Raw genomic sequence first — 20,470 nt, 5'->3', positions numbered from 1 at the left:
TGCCACCATACCGTGCAAACATCCAAAAGAGCTGTTGTTAAAGCCTCAAGGCCCTGAATCAAAGAGGGAAACAAATAAACAATGGAGGGGAACCATGCAATAAATATAAACCATGCAAAAATTATTACTGTTCTAATTTTGTAATTACTAATTCAGGATGTGAATGCTTTAAAAGAGTTGTATGATAATTTCATGGTTGAATCCGAAAGCAAGATGAATTTGAACACTCGTGTCTATTTTGCTGTGAAAGTTTCTCGTCAATATAGTGACGTACAAGCTAGAGACCGTTTTTTGTTTAGTTTTATCAAAAAACTTGGTGCTACTGGGATGTCTGTAGGACCAGTTCTTTTAATCAAGATGGAGATAGCTGGAAACAAGCTACTACTGGAGATGAGAAAATATTGCCAATTAAATACTAACATGATCCAGTTTGATATTTTGTTTTCAAAGTAAAATTGGATTAGAATTTTTAAAAAATTGAAGGATTAGTAATATAGGGTGAACAATAGACCACACAATTCTGTGTTGATGACTTTCCAACAGATACATTATTAATGACTTGAAGCTTAAACTTGGGTCATATCTTATAATTATCAATGGTTTTTGCAAAAAACAGGTCATCTCAAAGAGCTACAAGCCACCAAAAGCAAAACAATTATAAATGAAACATAAGTTCGAAAAATTCAAGCTCACAAAAGTACCCATGTAATACCTATTTACCTCTAACGAGATTATAGAGGATTTTCTGGTCAATGTGCATATTAAATGAAAGATCTGTTTGTTGATCAAGAATTTGTTGAATTGTTGTGTCAACGTTCTTTGCTGTTTAATCAAATTCTTGTGATATTCGCTGTTGTATAACCTTACTTATACCTGATACCAGTGCTATTCTTATAACCTAGGCACGGATTTTGACATCTACTAATTTTATAATTTGAGTATAAAATCAATACATAAATATCAAATTTCAAATCTCACACGCTAGCCATCAAGTATTAGCTAATTTTTTTTTAAATGAGGAAAGCAATCCAAAACATCTCCCAATATTCTATCTGTAAACCCAGAATACTATATTTTTTAATTGGGATAATTACAATTGCCCCCCTATACTTTGATTTTATTACTAATGTATCCCCTGTATTTTCCAAAATTACTAATCCAACCTTTAACTTTGTCTATAATTACTAATTCCCCCTCTTTTAGTTGTTGTTTCTATTGTTCTCCTATTTTTAAAATTCCTCCCTTTTCTTTCTCTTTCTTTTTACCCTTTTGTCGTTATCCCTTTTTTGTATTTTCTCTCTATCCTTTTTTTTTGCCGGGGGGGGAAGTTTCAACTCAAATTTCTTCCCTCTTTTTTCCTTTTTTTTTTTCTTTTTTTGTCTCTCCTGTTTTTTTTTTTTCCTCCTTTTTGTTTCTTCCCTCTTGCTGGGGGTGCAAATCAATTTAATTTTGCCAATTTCTTTAATTCAAAATAAATAAGTTTAGTGAAGGTGGAAGACCAATATTTTTTTAATTCAAAATAAATGAAGTTAGGATAAAATTGACATTTAATCTGGTTTTTATAAATGGGGTAGTATCGTCTTTTGATTTCTTAATTTTAATGAAGGACAAAGTGGACATTACATATTCAAACTTAACGGCTACTTAACACCGTTATAAGGAAGGGGGCACAGTAATTTTGTAAAGAACAGGGTTTTATTAGTAATAAAATCAAAGTCCAGGGGGACAACAGTAATTATCCCTTTTTAATTTTAACAAATATTGATATTAATTTCTTGGTTTTGATACTGATTTAAAGGTCTTGGAATTGACAATTAGTTGAATCTATTCAATTTGAGACCATGACATAAATAATATACCTTCCACAAGTATTACAATAGTGCGTCCAAACTCTTTCAGTAGACGCCCTATTTTCGGAACGATACATCATCATAGAATTTCCAAATTTTAACAAGATCTAATTCTGTATTCTGCTTTCGAAGCAATGAATTAGAATTTTAAAAGAAAATTTTGAAGGATTACCAGTATAAGATGAGCAAAAAAAACCATATTACTCTGTGTTGATGACTTTTTAACAAATAAATATGAATGACTTGACGATTAAACCGTGATTTTATCTTATAATTGTCAATGGTTTTTGCAAAAGAACGGTCACAATTAACGTCAAAGACTTGCAAGCCATTAAAATGAGAGCAGTCATTAAAAAAAAAAAAAAAACAGATAATGGAATAGAAAGAACAAATACATCAGGCATAATAAATGTTTAGTTGAAAAGGTGAATTGATATGTTCATAATGCAAATAATAACCATGGCACATAATAAATGTTTATGTGCATGGAACTCATATAAATTCTATGCGGTCTGAAACAAACAGGACAACACAGGATTTCCAAATTGCAAATTCGATCTGATCCCAGTTAGCTATAAAGATAGTCACCTTGGGAAGCATAAATCTTGGACCCCGCTCTATTACTTGAGAATTTATTGAGAGAGAAAAAGGCAAAGAGACCCACTCCATTTGAGAGAGAAAAACAAAGAAAAGCTTGGAAATTCCTCCATGATAACCCATATCTTCAAAAACAAAAATTATACTAAATGCCCACATAAATAAAAATAAGTAGAAAAATGCATAAAATTTGTTTCTCTATAAATTGATGTTATGTGAGTTATCCAATCAAATCACCCTTGACGTATCCTAGTTTCATTTTCTTCATCAAATAACAAAATAGTGAAGTTGGAGCCGATTGGTTAGACGACGCCTACTTCACTTATTAAAATAGTATTAGCAGCTATCCCATAATGGAATAGAAAGAACACGAATAGCCACGTTCAACAGATTATTGAGATGACACAATATCTAACACCCATATTAGCTCTCTTCTAACAGTTTATGTCAATATCTCAATTTTTTATTCTAATAATTTCTATTTGTTTAAAAAGAAAAGCATAAGTAGAGTTAAAAATTATTTAAGTCAAATCATGCATTATTAAAAATCTATACCATGATTCAACCTAATTAAATTATAAGCATAAAATTCACGTGCATTTGCATGTGCGTTTTTACTAGTTAAATAAAAGATCTGTTTGTTGATCAAGAATTTGTTGAATTATAGTGTCAACGTTCTACTCTGTTTAATCAAATTCTTGTGACATTCGTTGTTGTATAACCTTACTTATAACCGTTTACTGTGATATTCTTGTAACCTAGGCACGGATTCTGACATTTACTAACTTTATAATTTGAGTATAAAATCAATACATAGATATCAAATTTTCAAGTCTCACACGCTAGGCATCAGTATTAGCTAATTTTTTTTTATAATGAGGAAAACAATCCAAAACACCTCCCAAGATTCCATCCGTAAATCCAGAATACTATTTTTTCGGATTTTAGCAAATATTGATATTAATTTCTTGGTTTTGGTACTGATTTAAAGGTCTTGGAATTGATTATTAGTGAATCTATTCAATTTGAGACCATGACATAAATAATAAACCTTCCACAAGTATCAAAATACTGCGTCCAAACTCTTTCAGTAGACGCCCTATATTAGGAACGATACATCATCATAGAATTTCCAAATCTTAACAAGATCTAATTCTGTATTTTGCTTCCGAAGCAAAACTGAATTAGAATTTAAAAGAAAATTTTGAAGGAGTACCAGTATAAGGTGAGCAAAAATATACAATATAACTCTGTGTTGATGACTTTTTAACAAATAAATAATGAATGACTTGACACTTAAACCTTGATTTTATTTTATAATTATCAATGGTTTTTGCGAAAGACAGGTCACGATTAACGTCAAAGGCTTGCAAGCCGTTAAAATGAGAGCAGTTGTTAAAAAAAAAAAAAACATAATGGAATAGAAATAACAAATACATCATGCATAATAAATGTTTAGTTGAAAAGGTAAATTGATACTCTGTTCATAATGCAAATAATAACCATGTGCACATAATAAATGTTTATGTGCATGGAACTCATTTAAATTCTATGCGGTCTAAAACAAACTGAACAACACAGGATCTCCAAATTGCAAATTCAATCTGATTCCTAGTTAGCTATAAAGATAGTCACCTTGGGAAGCACAAATCTTGGACCCCGCTCTATTACTTAAGAATTTTTTGAGAGAGAAAAAGGCAAAGAGACCCCACTCCATTTGAGAGAGAGAAACAAAGAAAATCTTGAAAATTCCTCCATGATAACTCATATCTTCAAAAACAAAAATTATATTAAATGCCCACATAAATAAAAATAAGTAGAAAAAGGCATTAAAAACAATTTTCCTTTATGAATTGATGCTATGTGAGTTATCCAATCAAATCACCCTTGACGTATCCTACTTTCATTTTCTTAATCAAAGAACAAAATAGTGAAGTATTAGCAAAGTTGGAGGCAATTGGTTAGACGACGACTACTTCACTTATTAGAATAATATTAGCAACTATCCCATAATGGAATAGAAAGAATATGAATAGCCACGTTCAACAGATTATTGAGATGACACAATATCTAACTCCCATATTAGCTCTTTTCTAACACTTTATATCAATATCTCAATCTTTTCTTCTAATAGTTTCTATTTGTTGAAAAAGAAAAGCATAAGTAAAGTTAAAAACTATTTAAGTCAAATCATGCATTATTATTACCAAAAGGAAAAAAAAATCATGCATTATTAAAAATCTATACCATGATTCAATCTAATTAAATTAGGAGCATAAAATGCACGTGTGTTTTTACTAGTTAAATAAAAGATCTGTTTGATGATCAAGAATTTGTGGAATTATAGTGTCAACGTTCTATGTTGTTTAATCAAATTCTTGTGTTATTCGCTGTTGTATTACCTTACTTATAACTGATATCAGCGATATTCTTGTAACCTAGGCACGGAATTCTAACATCCACTAACTTTATAATTTGGAGTATAAAATCAATACATAAATATCAAATTTTCAAGTCTCACATGCTAGGCATCAGTATTAGCTAAATTTTTTTATAATGAGAAAAACAATCCAAAACATCTCCCAAGATTCCATTTGTAAACCCATAATACTATATTTTTTAATTTTAGCAAATATTGATATTAATTTCTTGGTTTTGGTACTGATTTAAAGGTCTTGGAATTGATCATTAGTTGAATCTATTCAATTTGAGACTGTGACATATATAATAGACCTTCCACAAGTAGTACAATAGTGCGTCCAAACTCTTTCAGAAACGCCCTGGTTTTCGAAACGATACATCATTATAGAATTTTCAAATCTTAACAAGATCTAATTCTGTATTCTGCTTCTGAAACAAATCTGAATTAGAATTTAAAAGAAAATTTTGAAGGATTACCAGTATAAGGTGATAAAAAATATACCATATAATTATGTGTTGATGACTTTTTAACAAATAAATTATGAATGACTTGACGCTTAAACCATGATTTTATCTTATAATTGTTAATGATTTTTGCAAAAGACAGCTCACGATTAACGTCAAAGACTTGCAAGCCGTTAAAATGAGAGCAGTCATATATATATATATATATATATATATATATATATATATATATATATATATATATATATATTTTTTTTTTTTTTTTTTTTTTTTTTTTTTTTTTTTTCTAGCTTCTAAATCATGGAAACTGAAACAAGGAGTTTCTTTTCATTCCTTGGGAAAGGGTTTCGTGATTTTTCAATTTAGATGTGAGGAAGATTTGTTAGAAGTTTGGAGAAGAGGTGTCTGGAATATTGGCAATCAACTGATTCGATTCCAACGTTGGCGTCTGGATTTTAACATTCATGCTCCTCAACCATCTGCCAAACTGGTTTGGATTCGTTTCCCTGATCTTCCTCTTGAATACTGGCATGCCAAGGTATTACTTTCTATTGCTAAGACGGTAGGTCGTCCTATTTCTTTAGACCGTCGTACTCGTCTTGGTTCTGTGGGATATTACGCAAGAATTCTAGTGGAATTAGAATTGGAAGCTGAGCGTGTGTCTGAAGTTCAAATAGAATGCCTTGAACCTGGTTCTACACGTGTTTTCAGCTTCATTCAAAAGGTGATCTACGAGGATGGAATTCAAAGATGTTTTCGATGCAATCGAGAAGGTCATTTGGGCAAAAATTGCAATGTTAATATGCCTTCGGCTAAAGAGAAGTTTGTTCCTGATCACTTGGCGCATGAAGATGCGGTTCTGAATGAAGGTCCTAATTCTATTAGGATTGCAAAGACGCTGGAGTTTGAGGGTGAGAGTAATTCGTCCTCTCAAGTGGTTCATGCGGCTTTAGTGGAGGCAGGGCTAGTGGACTCTCCGTTGGCCAATGAGAATTTAGTTAATTCTTTTTTAAATGAAGGGGTTTTTGATAATGAGGTGTTGGTTTTGGGTAAGGACTCTTCTTCGAATCATTCTTCTTCGAATCCTAGCCAAGAGAGCGACCCTTTTGAAATTCAAAAAATCCTTGATGCGGATAAGAGTTCTAAATCTCATGGAAACCTTCTTTTGGTTGATGGTTTTGATTTTCAAAATGGTGTGGTTATTGGTTCGGCCACAAATTTTGAATTTAAAAAATCCTTAGATGTAGATAAGTGTTCTAAGTTTATTGGTAACTCTCCTTTGGAGAGTTCACTAGTGGGACCCGAAGATAAGATTGACGATTGTGATTCAGCCAAGCATTTTGAATTTCAAAATGTCCATGTTTCGGGTAAGACTTCTATTCAAATTGAAAACCTTAAGTTGGGGGATTCATTGGTGGGACCCAATGATAAGAATGAAGGGTGTGATTCAGCCAAGCATTTTGAATTTCAAAATGATCATGTTGCGGGTAAGATTTCTATTCAAATTGAAAACCCTACTTTGGGGGATTCATTTGTGGGACCCATTGATAAGAATGAAGGGTGTGTTTCGACCAAGCATTTTGAATTTCAAACAGGTCATGCTGCAGATAAGAGTTCTATTCTACTTGAAAACCTTAATTTGGGGGATTCATTGGTGGGACCCAATGCTGTAAATGCACTAAGAGGTTCGACCAAAGAAGGAAGGTATTTTAGAGAGAAAGGGGCTGACGTGGCAACTAAGGAGAATGCGTTGGACTCTAGTGGGGCCCAAAAGAGTTCGGCCATATTTGAAAATGATGGAACGCTGCAATTGGAAGTTGTTCCTCCTCCTTCATCTTCTATCTCAATGAGGGATGAAGGCTCTCCTCGTCGGAAGCCTGGTCGTCCTAAGAAGGCTAATGCAGTGAAGAAAGTGGCTACAAGTAAAAAGGGTTTGTTGGCGGAGGAATTCAAGAAGGTAGATGCTGCTTTAGGGAAAGCCTCTACAGTAAATAAGAGCCTCTCATTGGGAGAGGAAAGTGCTGCTTTGTAACTGTTGATATGAAGCTTTTCTTCTGGAATATTCGTGGCATTGGTAATGCGTCTGGTAGGAGGGCCCTTAAAATGCTGTTAATGACTCATCAACCAGACATTTTTTGTGTCGCTGAACCAAAAGTGGATGTTAGTAAGTGCCCAATTCTCTTTATTAATAGATTGGGATATTCTTCTAATTTTGTGGATAATTTTCGGCAGGAGAAAGTTCCGAATCTTTGGGTCTTTTGGAAGAGAGAGTTGCAGCGGCCCTCTGTTCTCTCTTCATCTGACCAACAACTCTCTCTTCAATTCAAGTGGCAAGGTGTCCAATTTGGTCTATCAGTGGTTCATGCTTGTTGTGATAGATCTGATAGCAGACGGCTTTGGGAGGATCTTATTGCTCTCCCTTTGTTCAGCTTACCATTTTTTGTTATGGGGGACTTTAATGCAGTGTTACGGGTGTCTGAAAGGAGGGGTTCAAGCGGATTCCAATTGGGTGCAACAGCTGATTTTCAGGCTACCATTGATGCTTGTGAGCTTTTTGAAGTTCCATCTTCGGGTAGGAAATTTACATGGTCAAACCAACGCAAAGTTGGTAATGTTCGTTCGGTCCTTGATAGAAGTTTCTTCAATGCCAGATGGTTAGAGTTGTTTGGTGATTCTAAACAGATCACTCTTCCGACACACTCGTCTGATCACTCTCCGATTTGTGTCTTTGTTGACAAAGGTGTCAAACCAGTAAACTCTCCTTTCAGGTTCAATAATTTTTGGATGACTAACGATTCTTTTTTGGAGGTGGTTCGTTTGGCTTGGGTGGAACCGATTGTTGGTGATCCCATTTTTGTACTAGCACAGAGTTTGAAGAATGTTAAGCAGCGTCTTAAAGCTTGGGCAAAAATGACATTTCCTAATCTTTTTATTGAAGTACAGCAAGCGGAGAAAGATCTAGCATCCTTTCAAACTAATATTGATCAACTTGATATGACAAATGAATATTTTGATCAAGAGGCTTCTTTGAAGTCAAAACTTGTACAAGCAATGGATCGTTTGGACTCTCTTCTTCGGCAGAAAGCAAAGGTCAGGTGGTTGAGGGAGGGAGATAGGAATTCAAAATTTTTCCATCTCTCTACTAAACTTAGAAGGAATAAAAACTCTGTTAAATCTTTGCGAAGAATGGATGACACTTGGACATCAAGTTCGGTTGAACTACAGGATTATGTGGTGACTTACTTTGAAAACTATCATAAAGTGGGTTCCTACTTGGGACACCCAGAGTTGTTGTCTGTGATTCCAAAAGTGCTGATGGATGATGATTGTTTATTACTTGAAGGTTTGCCCTCTAATGAGGAGATCAAAGGAGTGGTATGGGACCTAGATCCTGACAGTTCTCCAAGACCAGATGGCTTTCCGGGAAGTTTTTTCCGCAAATGCTGGGATATTGTTTCAGCCGATTTTGGGGCTGCTGTTCGATCCTTCTTTCGAAAAGGAAAACTTCCAAAAGGGGTAAATAATTGTTTCCTCACTTTAGTTCCCAAGGTGGAGAATGCAGCTACACTGGACAAATTTCGGCCTCTATGTATGGGGAATTTTTTTTTGCAAAACATTGTCAAAGATAATGGCTTCTCGGCTGAGTCCTCTTTTGCCTAAGCTTATTTCTGAGGAGCAAGGAGCTTTCCAGAAAGGTAAGATGATTTCTGAAAATATTGTTGTCGCTTCTGAACTTACAAATATTTTACATTCTTCTGTTAGAGGGGGAGGGATGGGAATTAAGATTGATATTATGAAGGCTTATGATACCCTATCATGGGAGTTTTTATTCTTGGTCTTGAAGGCTTTCGGATTTTCAAATAGATGGGTTGGTTGGATTCATGAGATGCTTCAATCTACTAGAATCTCAGTTTTATTGAATGGGGGACCAGTTGGATTCTTTGGAGTTAAGAAAGGGCTTCGGCAAGGGGACCCTTTATCTCCTCTTCTTTTTCTTCTTGCAGAAGAGGTACTATGCAGGGGCATTCATTCTTTGATAGCTGCTGGTAGATTGAGAGCTTTGCCAGGTCCCAGGGGAGTAGAAGTTCCTTCCGTTCTGATGTATGCTGATGATATTTTTATTTTTTCAAATGCTTCTTTATGTTATGTTAAAGATTTGAAAATTTTTTTATCGAAGTATCAAGAATTTTCGGGTCAACATATTAGTTTGGAGAAGAGTAAGCTTTTTCTTGGACGTGTGCCTCCTAGTCGAAAACAGAAAATTTTGGACATATTAAATATCCCAATTGCTCTCTTTCCTACTCGATATCTGGGGATAGATATTTTTAAAGGAAGAGTTACTCGTGTCAGATTGATGTCAGTTTTAGACAAGATTAAGAATCGGCTACAAGGGTGGTGTGGAAAGCTGTTATCTTTGGCAGGTAGAGTGGAGTTGGTACGTTCAGTTATTTCTAGCATGCAAATTCATAATTTTTCAGTGTACTGGTGGCCTAGCTCTATTATTTCTCAAGCAGAGGCTTGGATGCATAACTTCATTTGGACAGGGAGTATAGAGGCTGTGAAGAAGGTTACAGTGTCTTGGGAAAAAGTATGTACTCCAAAATGTGAGGGTGGTTTGGGTATTCAAAGATTAAGAGATGTCAATTTTGCTTCCTTATGCAAGTTGGCTTGGACAATTAAACATAAACACTCTGTTTTTGCTCATTTTTTAAAGGGGAAGATGGTGGACAAAAGGGGAAATTTAAAGATTTATGGGCAGCAGTCCTCTTTGATGTTGGGATTGAGGAAGGTTTGGGGTTTTGTTCAAGCTAATGAACGGTGGTCAGTTGGAAATAGTCAGAATATAAATTTCTGGTTTGACAGATGGTTGGGGAATTTTACCATTGCAGACTATGTTGGTATTCCTCTAGATTTAGAGGGTCATTTGAAATTGACTGTTGCAGATTGTTTACAGCAAGGGGAGTGGATATTTCCGTCAGTGGACAATGCCAAATTTCAAGAGGTAATCTCTCTTATTATGTTATATCTTGTACCTTGTGCTGGTTTTGTTGATGTTTGTCATTGGCAAGGTTCAGTGGGGGGAGAGTTTAGTTTTCGATCGGCATGGGATCTCTATCGTAGAAAAGGAGAACTACTGGAATGGGCTAAAAGTATTTGGAAGACTTCTTTGCAGCCTAGACAACAAGTTTTCTGTTGGAGACTTTCATGATAGGCTACCAGTTGATGCCTTGTTGACTCGGAAAGGGATTATGCTGGCCTCTCGTTGTAATCTATGTGGTAAAGCTTCAGAGGACATAGGACATCTCTTTCTTCACTGCTCATTTTCACGTGGATGTGGAGAAGCTTTTGCAGCAAAGTTTGGTTATAGTTGGACAGTAAAAGATTCGATTGTAGAGTCGTTCAAGGCTTGGAAACACCAGGCTTCACAGTCTCCTTTACAGACTGCTTGGATTAATGGATGTTGTTTGCTTTTATACTTTCTTTGGATGGTCCGCAATCAAATCCGGTTTGAAAATTTAAATTTCAGGACTGATGAGGTGATGAGTTTAATTTTTTCAGACTTAGTACAGTTTGGCTTTAAAATGGATGGAAGAAAAGTAACTCCTACCATTTTTTCGGATGCAAGAAGACTGGGCCTTCACTTCTCTGTTTTTAGTGCTGCTCCTCCACAAGAAATTTTTTGGTGTCCTCCTGCTGTAGGTTGGGTTAAACTAAATATTGATGGGTCTTCTTTAGGCAATCCAGGAAGGTCTGGCGGTGGAGGAGTCTTTCGAAATGAAGTTGCTGCGGTGGTTTTCAATTTCAGTATTTTTTTAAATGTTAAAACCAACTTTGAGGCTGAATTGGAAACTTTCATTCACGGATTACGTTGGGCAAGGCATTTACAAATTAATAAGCTTTGGGTAGAAAGTGATTCAAAAGCTGTGGTGACTTTAATACAGCAGAAGAAAATACCTTGGTATATTTTTCATATGTGGAGAGAGTTACAAGAATATTTGTTGACTATAGATTGGAAGATTTCACATTGCTATCGTGAAACTAATACAGTGGCAGATTTTTTGGCAAATTCGGCAGCTAGAACAGGAATTTCTGATATTAACATTCCTTGGTCAGCTTCAATCCTTAATGAACTTGATGTGGATGCCTCTAGACGTCCTAGATTTCGTTTTATAAGTTAGTGGTTTCTAATCTCAGCAGGAACCAGTGAGGAAGGGTGTATTGGGGGCAACAGTTGTTGCGGGTAAGGGAGGTTGGTTCTTTATACGGTATTAATTGATATATTTTTAATATTTATTATTCGCTTAATATAATGATCCTTTAAATATATAAAAATAATTTTTTTTTTTTTTTTTTTTTTTTTTTTTTAAAAAAAAAAAAAAAAAAAAAAAAAAAAAAAAAAAAAAACATAAATATTTTTTTTAAAAACAAAAAAAATAATTAAGAATAAATAAAATAAATTTTTTTTTTATTTAAAAATTTTTTTTTTTTTAAAAATTTTTTTTTTTTTATTTTTTTAACCTTTTTTTTTTTTTTTTTTTTTTTTTTTTTTTTTTTTTTTTTTTTTTCTTTTTTTTTTTCGTTTTTAGTTTTAGTTTTTTTACCCAAGCACATATTTTGATAGTTGCTAATTTTACAATATGAGCATAAAGTCAATATACAAATATCATATTTCAAATTTTAAGGTCTCATATGTAAACTATTAGTATTATTAAGATTTTTTTTGAGGAGAAAAACATTACCAAACACCTCCCAAGATTCCATCTGTAAATTTTAAAATACTATATTTTGAATTTCAGCAAATCTTGACCCTGATTTTTGAATTTTAATTCTAATTTGAAAGTCTTAGAATTGGCTGTTAGTTGAAATTTATAAGTTTTATTACATATATACTCTTGTTATTAGCAAAAAAAATATATATGACAAATAGATATCAAGAAGATGATAAATACCATTTTATATTTATTTTGTTATAAATAATATTTATTATGGATGTCCATTACCCCAAAGAGATTGTACTTTCAATTGAAGATCTCAACTATCATCAAGATTCAATATTGGTGAATATCACAACCATCTCATTACACATTGTTGACAGTCAATATTCATTATATGCACATTCTATCTTGGGTGGCAATCTATCTTTCCATATCAAGATTATCTTATTGTGTATGAGAATCATATATTATATTTCTTTGTAGACTCTGATATTACCATATCAGAGAAGATGCTAGTTCCATTATAAATATGTAATGACTAACTTAATAGAAGTACTGAACTGATCTTGTCTTTCTTCTTTGTATTCTATATTTTCTTTTTATTTTATAACACGTTATCAGCATGATTCCGTTCGAAATAATTGTGAACGACTTTGTTCAAAGTATTGTGTTTTGAGAAGAAAGATAACAAACTATGTACCTCCTCGCACGTTTTTGTAAACAATGGAGTTTACCTTTTCCATCTTGAAATGTAAGTGCATTGTGATAGAAATGTATGTATTTTATTGAATATAAGAATCAAATAACATATTAGGTTACCTTAATAATTGTGGTTTGTCATTAATCAATCTAAAAATAACGATTTTATTTATTATAGATAGTGGTTGTTAGTTTTGCATCACAATATTAAATGCACCTGAAGTTGCAAGATTTGAAACTGTAAATGAATACAGTTCTACAGATGCACATGAAGTTGTAAGATTTGAAACTGTAAATGAGTACAGTTTTGCAGATGCATTTGAAGTTGCAAGATTTGAAACTGTAAATGAATACAGTTCTGCAGATGCACATGAAGTTGCAAGATTTGAAACTGTAAATAAATACAATTGTGTAATTTTTGAAATTAATTCTCTATTGAAATTATAAGGAGAAAATATTATTGATAAAACTATGCCAACAAATTTTTAAGTTTCAGATTTTTTATTACAATAGAAATATTGTAAAATGAGTTTTAAGAAATACTCTGAATGATATCATGCCTATTTGTGGTTGAGTAAAATAATGAGCTATTAATGAAAAGTCATGAAGCTCGTATTATTAGTACTGCTCCATTCCCTGAAGTGAATGTAGCAATTCATGATATGCCTAAAATAAAACAAAATTATAATTATGATCATGACTATGGAAGAGGACGAGGCAAAAGACGAAAATATTACCATTCTGATGAAAATAAATAAGAGAATAATAATGATTCTCAATATAATTCTTCAAGGAGTAAAGATAATATATGTCATCAATGTGGTATGAAATATTATTAGGCACACATTTGTCATACTCCACAATATTTTATTAAGTTTTGTCAAACTTCAATTAAAGAAATGAAGATAATGTGGAGATGAATATGACTTTTCAAAGCAATGACATTGAGGCAAATTTTTGCCCATAATACGGATGATTTTGATGACCTTACATATACTACACATCTAGATGTTGTAGACTCATTTGAAGATAATAATTGAAGATTTGATTATGTTATTGGAGTTCAAATAAAAATAAAGTTGATATTATGTTACTTTATAATTCTTTTGCCCTCAATTCTCATCTTATATGTTAATTTATCTTAAATTTAATATTTTTTCTTTTTAATTTTTTTTATTGATTTCTATATATCTTTTGATGTATTGATGAAGAATTCAATATTTCTTAATATGGTATGACGCATATTATATTGAGAGAAAAAAAAATCTCTTAATTGATGATGCATAAGCCAATGTTCACATAATAATCAGTAGTACAACATTGATTGGAAGCTCCGGAAGAGTTAATCTATTATATTTGAGAGATGAAATTGGCTATAAATAATTCATTATTTTGTAGTAAGTCTCAAAGAAACTTATTAAGCTTCAAAGCTATTTGCCAAAATGATTATCAGATTGAGACTACAAATAATGGTAAAAGTGAGTATCTATACATCACTATAAAAGTGTTAAATATTTTCTCCCAATTTGTAATACATGAATATTCACATGTTGAAACACATGCTTGGGTAAATCAAGTGAACATTGATTCTGATAGTTTTATTATTTGGCATGACCGGTTGGACCATCTCGGATCAAGTATGATGATAATTTTTTTTTATTGAAAATTCATTTGTCATCTATTGAAGAACCAGAAGATTCTTTAATTAAGTGAATTTTCTTGTATTGCTAATTTTCAAGAAAATTTATTATTAGATATTCACCAGCTAAAGTTGAGATTGAACATTCTACGTTTTTGAAACGTATAGAGGCTGAAATATATGGGCCAATTCACCATCATGTGGACCATTCAAATAATATATGATTTTAGTAAATGCACCTATAAAATGGTCACATGTATGTTCATTATGAACTCGCATTTGGTATTTATGAAATTGTTTGCTTAAATAATTATATTAATAGCACAATTTATGGATTATAAGATAAAGACAGTTTCTCTTGATAATGCTGGTGAATTTACATCTTAGGCTTTATGATTATTGTATGACAACTGAGATCACAGTTGAATAGCCTGTTGTTCAGGTTTATGTCCAAAATGGTTTGGTAAAATCATTTATTAAATATCTCCAAGTAATAGCTAAACCATTGTTTATGAGAACAAATTATTATTTGTACGCATCAAGCCAAAATGTTGTCATAAATTCTCCCTATTACAATTGTCTTATGGTCAGAAGCAAAATATTTATCATCTTAAATTTTTTTTGGATGTGCGGCTTATGTTCTAATTGCTCCACCACAATGCACAAAGATGAGTTCCCAAATAAAGTTGGGAATATATGTTGGATATGTATCTTCTTATATAATTCAATATATTGCCAATGATATGAGATTTATTTAATGAATTAGTTTTTCCAACATAAGGGGGAGAGAATAAATAGTTAGAAAAAGAGATTGATTGTATGTATTATCATTATCTCATTAGATCCTCACATTGAGCACTGTGAACTTGAAGTTCAAAGGATAATGCAATAAATATTATGAATCAACTGCCAGATTTGTTGACCTGCTAAGAGTTACTAAATCTCATATTCCAGCTGTAAATGCTCCAATTAGAATTGATGTCCCAACAGGACAATCTATCGGTGCAAATGAAATTAAACCACGTTTAAAACGTGGAAGACCAATCTGTTCCAAGGATAAAATCCTAGAATAGGAAAAGAGCAAATGATCAAGATTGTCATAATATGGAGACAATTGATTATGAAGATCCTGAAGACATAACTTACTATAAGACCCCAGAAGAGGTTCAGGTACCTAAAAATAATGAAAATATCTCGATTAGTTATGTCATTGCAGGAAAAATATGGAACCGAAAATATAAAGTTGTCGACAACATTTTTGCTTATTATGTTATTATTGAAATAATGCAACAAGACGATGATCTTGAACACAAATTTGTTGATGAATGTAAATGAAGAAATGATTGGTCAACGTAAAGACGCAATTCAAGTAGTATTGAATTCGCTTGAAAATTTAAAGTTTTTGGACATGTAGTTCAATATCTGAAGGTATAAAACCAGTGGGGTACAAATGAATTTTCGTGCGAAAAATGAAATGAGAAAAAAATGAAATTGTGATATATAAAGCATGAATTATGGTACAAGAATTTTCGTAGAGGTTTGACATTGATTACATGGAAACATGTTCTTTTGTGGTGGATGCAATCACCTAAGATATTTTATTAATTTGGCAGTATATGAAAATTTTGACATGCGTATATTAGATATTATTATAGCTTATTTATATGGCCCACTCGAGTATGAAATTTATATGACAATCCCTAAAGGATTCAAAATGACTGAAGCATATAAAAATTCTTAGGAAGTTTGTTCAATAAGGCTTCAGAGATGATCAAGACATATATTGTATAATCTTTTTAGTGGATAATTACTAAATGAAGAATATATGATCCAATTTATTATTGTGCTTTTATTAAAGGATATGGATTTGATTTTAATAAGTGTATATGAAAATGACTTAACTATCATTGGAATTCCAGAAGAATTTTCAAAAGCAGTAAATTATTTGAAGAAAGTTGAAATGAAAATTTTGAAAAGACAGTGTTTTGTCTTGACTTATAAATTGAGCATTTGACGAATGAAATATTCGTACATCAATCAACTTATATATAGAATATTTTGAAACGATTTTTCATTAAAAAGTAAATCCATTAAGTACCCCAATGGTTGTGAGATCGCTCAATATAAAAAAAGATTCATTTCGACCCCAAGAAAACAGTGGAGAATTTCTTGGTCCTGAAATACCATATCTTAGTGCAATTGGGACAATAATGTATCTTGCTGATAATACATAATCGGATGTAGCATTTTCTATAAGTGTATTAGCAAGATTTATCTCTTCTCCAATACGAAGACACTGAAATGTTATAAAACATATATTTCAGTACATTTGAGGAATTATTGACATTATATTATTTTATGAATGAAGACATCAACTTACTTGTTATGCAGATGCAGGATATTTATCTGATCTATAAATCTCAAACATGCTATTTATTCACAAGTGAATGTTAGTTATTTTATATTTGGTTAAGATCAATGATACAACACATTCAGGAAGCATGCGGTCTTCTACTAGAAGAAGGAGTTTCAAAAATATTATATGAAGATACTGTATGCATAGCTCAATTGAAGAAATGATATATCAAATGAGATAAAACGAAACGTATTTCACCAAAATTCTTCATCATTCATGGTCTTCAATAAAATGGTGAAATCGAAGTTCAACAAACTCGTTCAAGTGATAATTTGACAGATTTATCTACTGAAAAGTTGCATACTTCAAATCTTGAGAAGCTGGTATATGATATTGGAATGTACGTACTTAAAGATACTCAATGATGTTATCATCAGGGGGAGTAAAATACGTGCTGCACTCTTTTTCCCTTAACCAAAGTTTTATCTCATTGGGTTTTCTTGGTAAGGTTTTTAATGAGGCATCTACCAATACGTATTATTTAGATATGTATACTCTTTTTCTTTCACTAAGATTTTTTCCCACAAGGTTTTTCTAGTAAGGTTTTAACGAGGTATATCTATTGCTGGACATCCAAGGGGGAGTGTTATAAATATTATTTATTATGGATGTGCATTATCCCCAAAGAGATTGTATTTCCAATTGAAGATCTCAACTACCTCAGGATACAATATTGGTGAAGATCACAACCATCTCATTACACAATGTTGGCAGTCAATATTTTCATTATATGCACATTCTATCTTGGGTGTCAATCTATTCTTCCATATCAAGATTATCTTATTGTGTATGAGAATCAAATATTATATTTCTTTATAGACTCTGATATTACCATATCAGAGAAGATGCTAGTTCCATTATAAATATAGAATGACTAACTTAATAAAAGTACTAAACCGATCTTGTCTTTCTTCTTTTGTATTCTATATTTTCTCTTTATTTTATATCATATTTTAATTTATCAATTTTTTTTTAAGGTTCATCCAGGTGAATTTACCCTCATGTTGACTACATTCTCAAGGTAGTTTTTATGTGTAATTTAAATATATGGTAGGACTTCATCCTGAGCCCAAAAATATTTGAACTTTTGACCTCATACAAAAAAACTTTAATTTTTTGCCAACTAAGCCAACTTATTGAGGCTCACAGAGTTGTCTCTGTGGATAACTTATTTGAGTCTGATGTTTGAATCTTCATTGTAATGGGCTTGGGTAAGACTGGCCAGAATTTGGGCCCATTTCTACCTAACTTCGAGCCAATCCAAGTTATACAACCTGTGTTACTCTTCAATTATGTTGCTCTTATAAATAGTCAAGGTATTACTACAAATTTGTCTTCTTCTTCTTCTTTTTTTTTTTTTTTTATATATATATATATATATATATATATATATATATATATATATATATGCTAAAAGATTACAAATTTGTCACACCATATGTTACACGTAATGGTGTCAATTGCCCTGGCCTCAAGGACGGGTGTTTGGGTTAGATTTAGTTTGATTTAAGAAACCTTAGTGTGATTAGTTTTAGATTAAGAATGCGATTGATTCTAAGAATTGGTACTTAAAATCTTGAGGGATTTTTCGGTTGGTAAATGATTAATGCGTCATAGCATGAAGTTTAGAACACATTCAGTTACATTGGAAAATGCATTCAATTACAATTGACACACACATCAATGTCATAAGCACCATGGACAGAGGATGTAATCTCAACAATTGGAATTAGATCATTCATCAACATAGCATGCCAAGCCATTGGTGTTCACATTGATGGCTGGTAAAGATGGTTCAGTTAGACCAATCTTAAGCACAATATGCTATTTAGCAATCCGGGTACCGGTACATAGCACTATAGCAGCTCGTATCAAAAGTTCATCAAGTTCCTATGCGGTGGTCTCACTGTTGGTGCCACAAAGAGCTCACTTGTATCTAGCCAACTTTAATGCCCAAAAGAACCCCACTTTCCTTTTAATTTGAATGATTATTGTTTTAGACTTGCCATAGAGTGTTTTATAGAAAAGCTTACTTCCTTCTTCTGTTGTAACCATAAGAATGATAAAATATTATTATAGCATTGACATGCATGACAAGATACAAAATAGAGGATGTGATTCATTTTTACATGCAACACTCATGTACTGAAAGTAAAAACTTGTACTGAAAAGTAACATAAATGGTTTTTTAGAATGAATCTATAGATTTCATTTCAAAGACTCAGGTTAACCAAACAGTTAATTTTATGAATCATGACTCCATAGATTTGAAATTTATAAATTTGAAATCTCTAGATTTTTGAAATCTTCAAACTCAAGTAACCAAACAAGCCCTTAGACATTGAGAGCCTTTCTATAGTTTTGGAATCGAGCATGTTTTTGAGAGACTTTTTGCAAGTTTCGTTAGGGCCTGTTTGGTTACATGAGTCTGGAGATTTCAAATATCTAGAGATTTCAAATTTATAGATTTCAAATCTATGGAGTCATAATTTATAAAATTAATTGTTTGGTTAATCGAATATGTGGAATGAAACATGTGGATTTATCAGTGATTTTTCTGAATGAACAAATGTTTAGCGTTTTTATAGTATGGATGAAATCTCTGGATTTCACCCATCTCTAGATTTCACCGCATACCCATAAATCTATAAATTCACGTTTTTAGTGTAAAAAGATGAATCTCTAGATTTCATGAATCCAGAGATTTTCACAACCAAACGGGTATAAATCTCGCATTCATGAATCCAGAGATTTGACATCTCTGGATTCATGTAACCAAGTAGGCCCTTAGAACATTTTTAAAAATCTCTTGAGTATCATGTGTCCAAGTGCAACCTTATCATTGCCCCATGGATAATGGCAAACATAAACAGAAAAGCTCCAAGTCCCTGTTCTCCAGCTGCAGCCATACGAAGATATATAACACTTCATCATCTTCTTCATCCTACTTCCTCCTCTCTCTCTCGCCTCTGCTACCTCTGATCATTATTTTTAGACATATTTTTTTCTTCACGGTTTCAAACTAACATTTTTTTCATCTCCAGTAATTTCTTCTTCCTCATGCTGTTTTGCTTATTTGAAATTTGGGAGAGGGATTTCGTTCGTGCTTCCATGGATAAATTAGAATTTTTACACGTATCCTTGAGGAAAGAAAAAAAATGGCTGAGATTTGTTTGTCTTTTTTTAAATTTTCAAAATCAAGCTAAATTAAAAACATGTCGGTCTCCGACAAGGCTCTTGCTGGGGTAGCTGTGGGGGAAAATCAGGCGCTCGTCCCTGCTGTGCTCATCCCACATTCCTCCCTCTGCTGGTATATGGGGAACGTTGTCTTCTCCCCCATGATGGGGTGTAGGGTCTTCATGGACAAGGAAGAACAAAAGCAGACACCATTAATCTTGTTCCTATTGTTTTGATTGTTGTTGTTATTGAGGGATTTCTTGATGGTGGATTGGCTGGGGCTTATGGCCTGAGGATTGGGAAGAGATAAAAGAACGGAGAAATGGACAGAAAGGCTACCGAAACCAGATGAACTGCGTGCGATGATAGTTGGAATTTAGGGATGTGAAGAGTCTTATTTACGCCACTGTTGATTTGTTTCCCTCTCTGCTTTGAACTAAGGAACTAAGGGGTGTCAACGGTGTGGTTTGGGGCTGGGCCTAAAGGTTTC

General features: G+C 32.7%; 1 protein-coding gene across 1 annotated transcript; it reads left to right on the top strand.

Moving 5' to 3' along the window:
- The first annotated feature begins 213 nt into the window (after positions 1 to 213).
- On the top strand, positions 214 to 20,290 carry LOC149022862 (uncharacterized). The gene is made up of 5 exons (XM_089147719.1): positions 214 to 449; positions 5,700 to 6,700; positions 6,929 to 7,320; positions 7,566 to 8,849; positions 20,156 to 20,290. The coding sequence occupies exons 1-5, from the start codon at positions 214 to 216 to the stop codon at positions 20,288 to 20,290; spliced, it is 3,048 nt and encodes a 1,015-aa protein (XP_089003845.1).
- The last annotated feature ends 180 nt before the right edge of the window (positions 20,291 to 20,470 follow it).

This window comes from Hakea prostrata, chromosome 3 (genome assembly GCF_041222555.1).
Source record: "Hakea prostrata isolate BN-2017 chromosome 3, UWA_Hpros_2, whole genome shotgun sequence".
Lineage (NCBI taxonomy): Eukaryota > Viridiplantae > Streptophyta > Magnoliopsida > Proteales > Proteaceae > Hakea > Hakea prostrata.
This window is presented reverse-complemented; position numbering and strand designations above follow the sequence as displayed.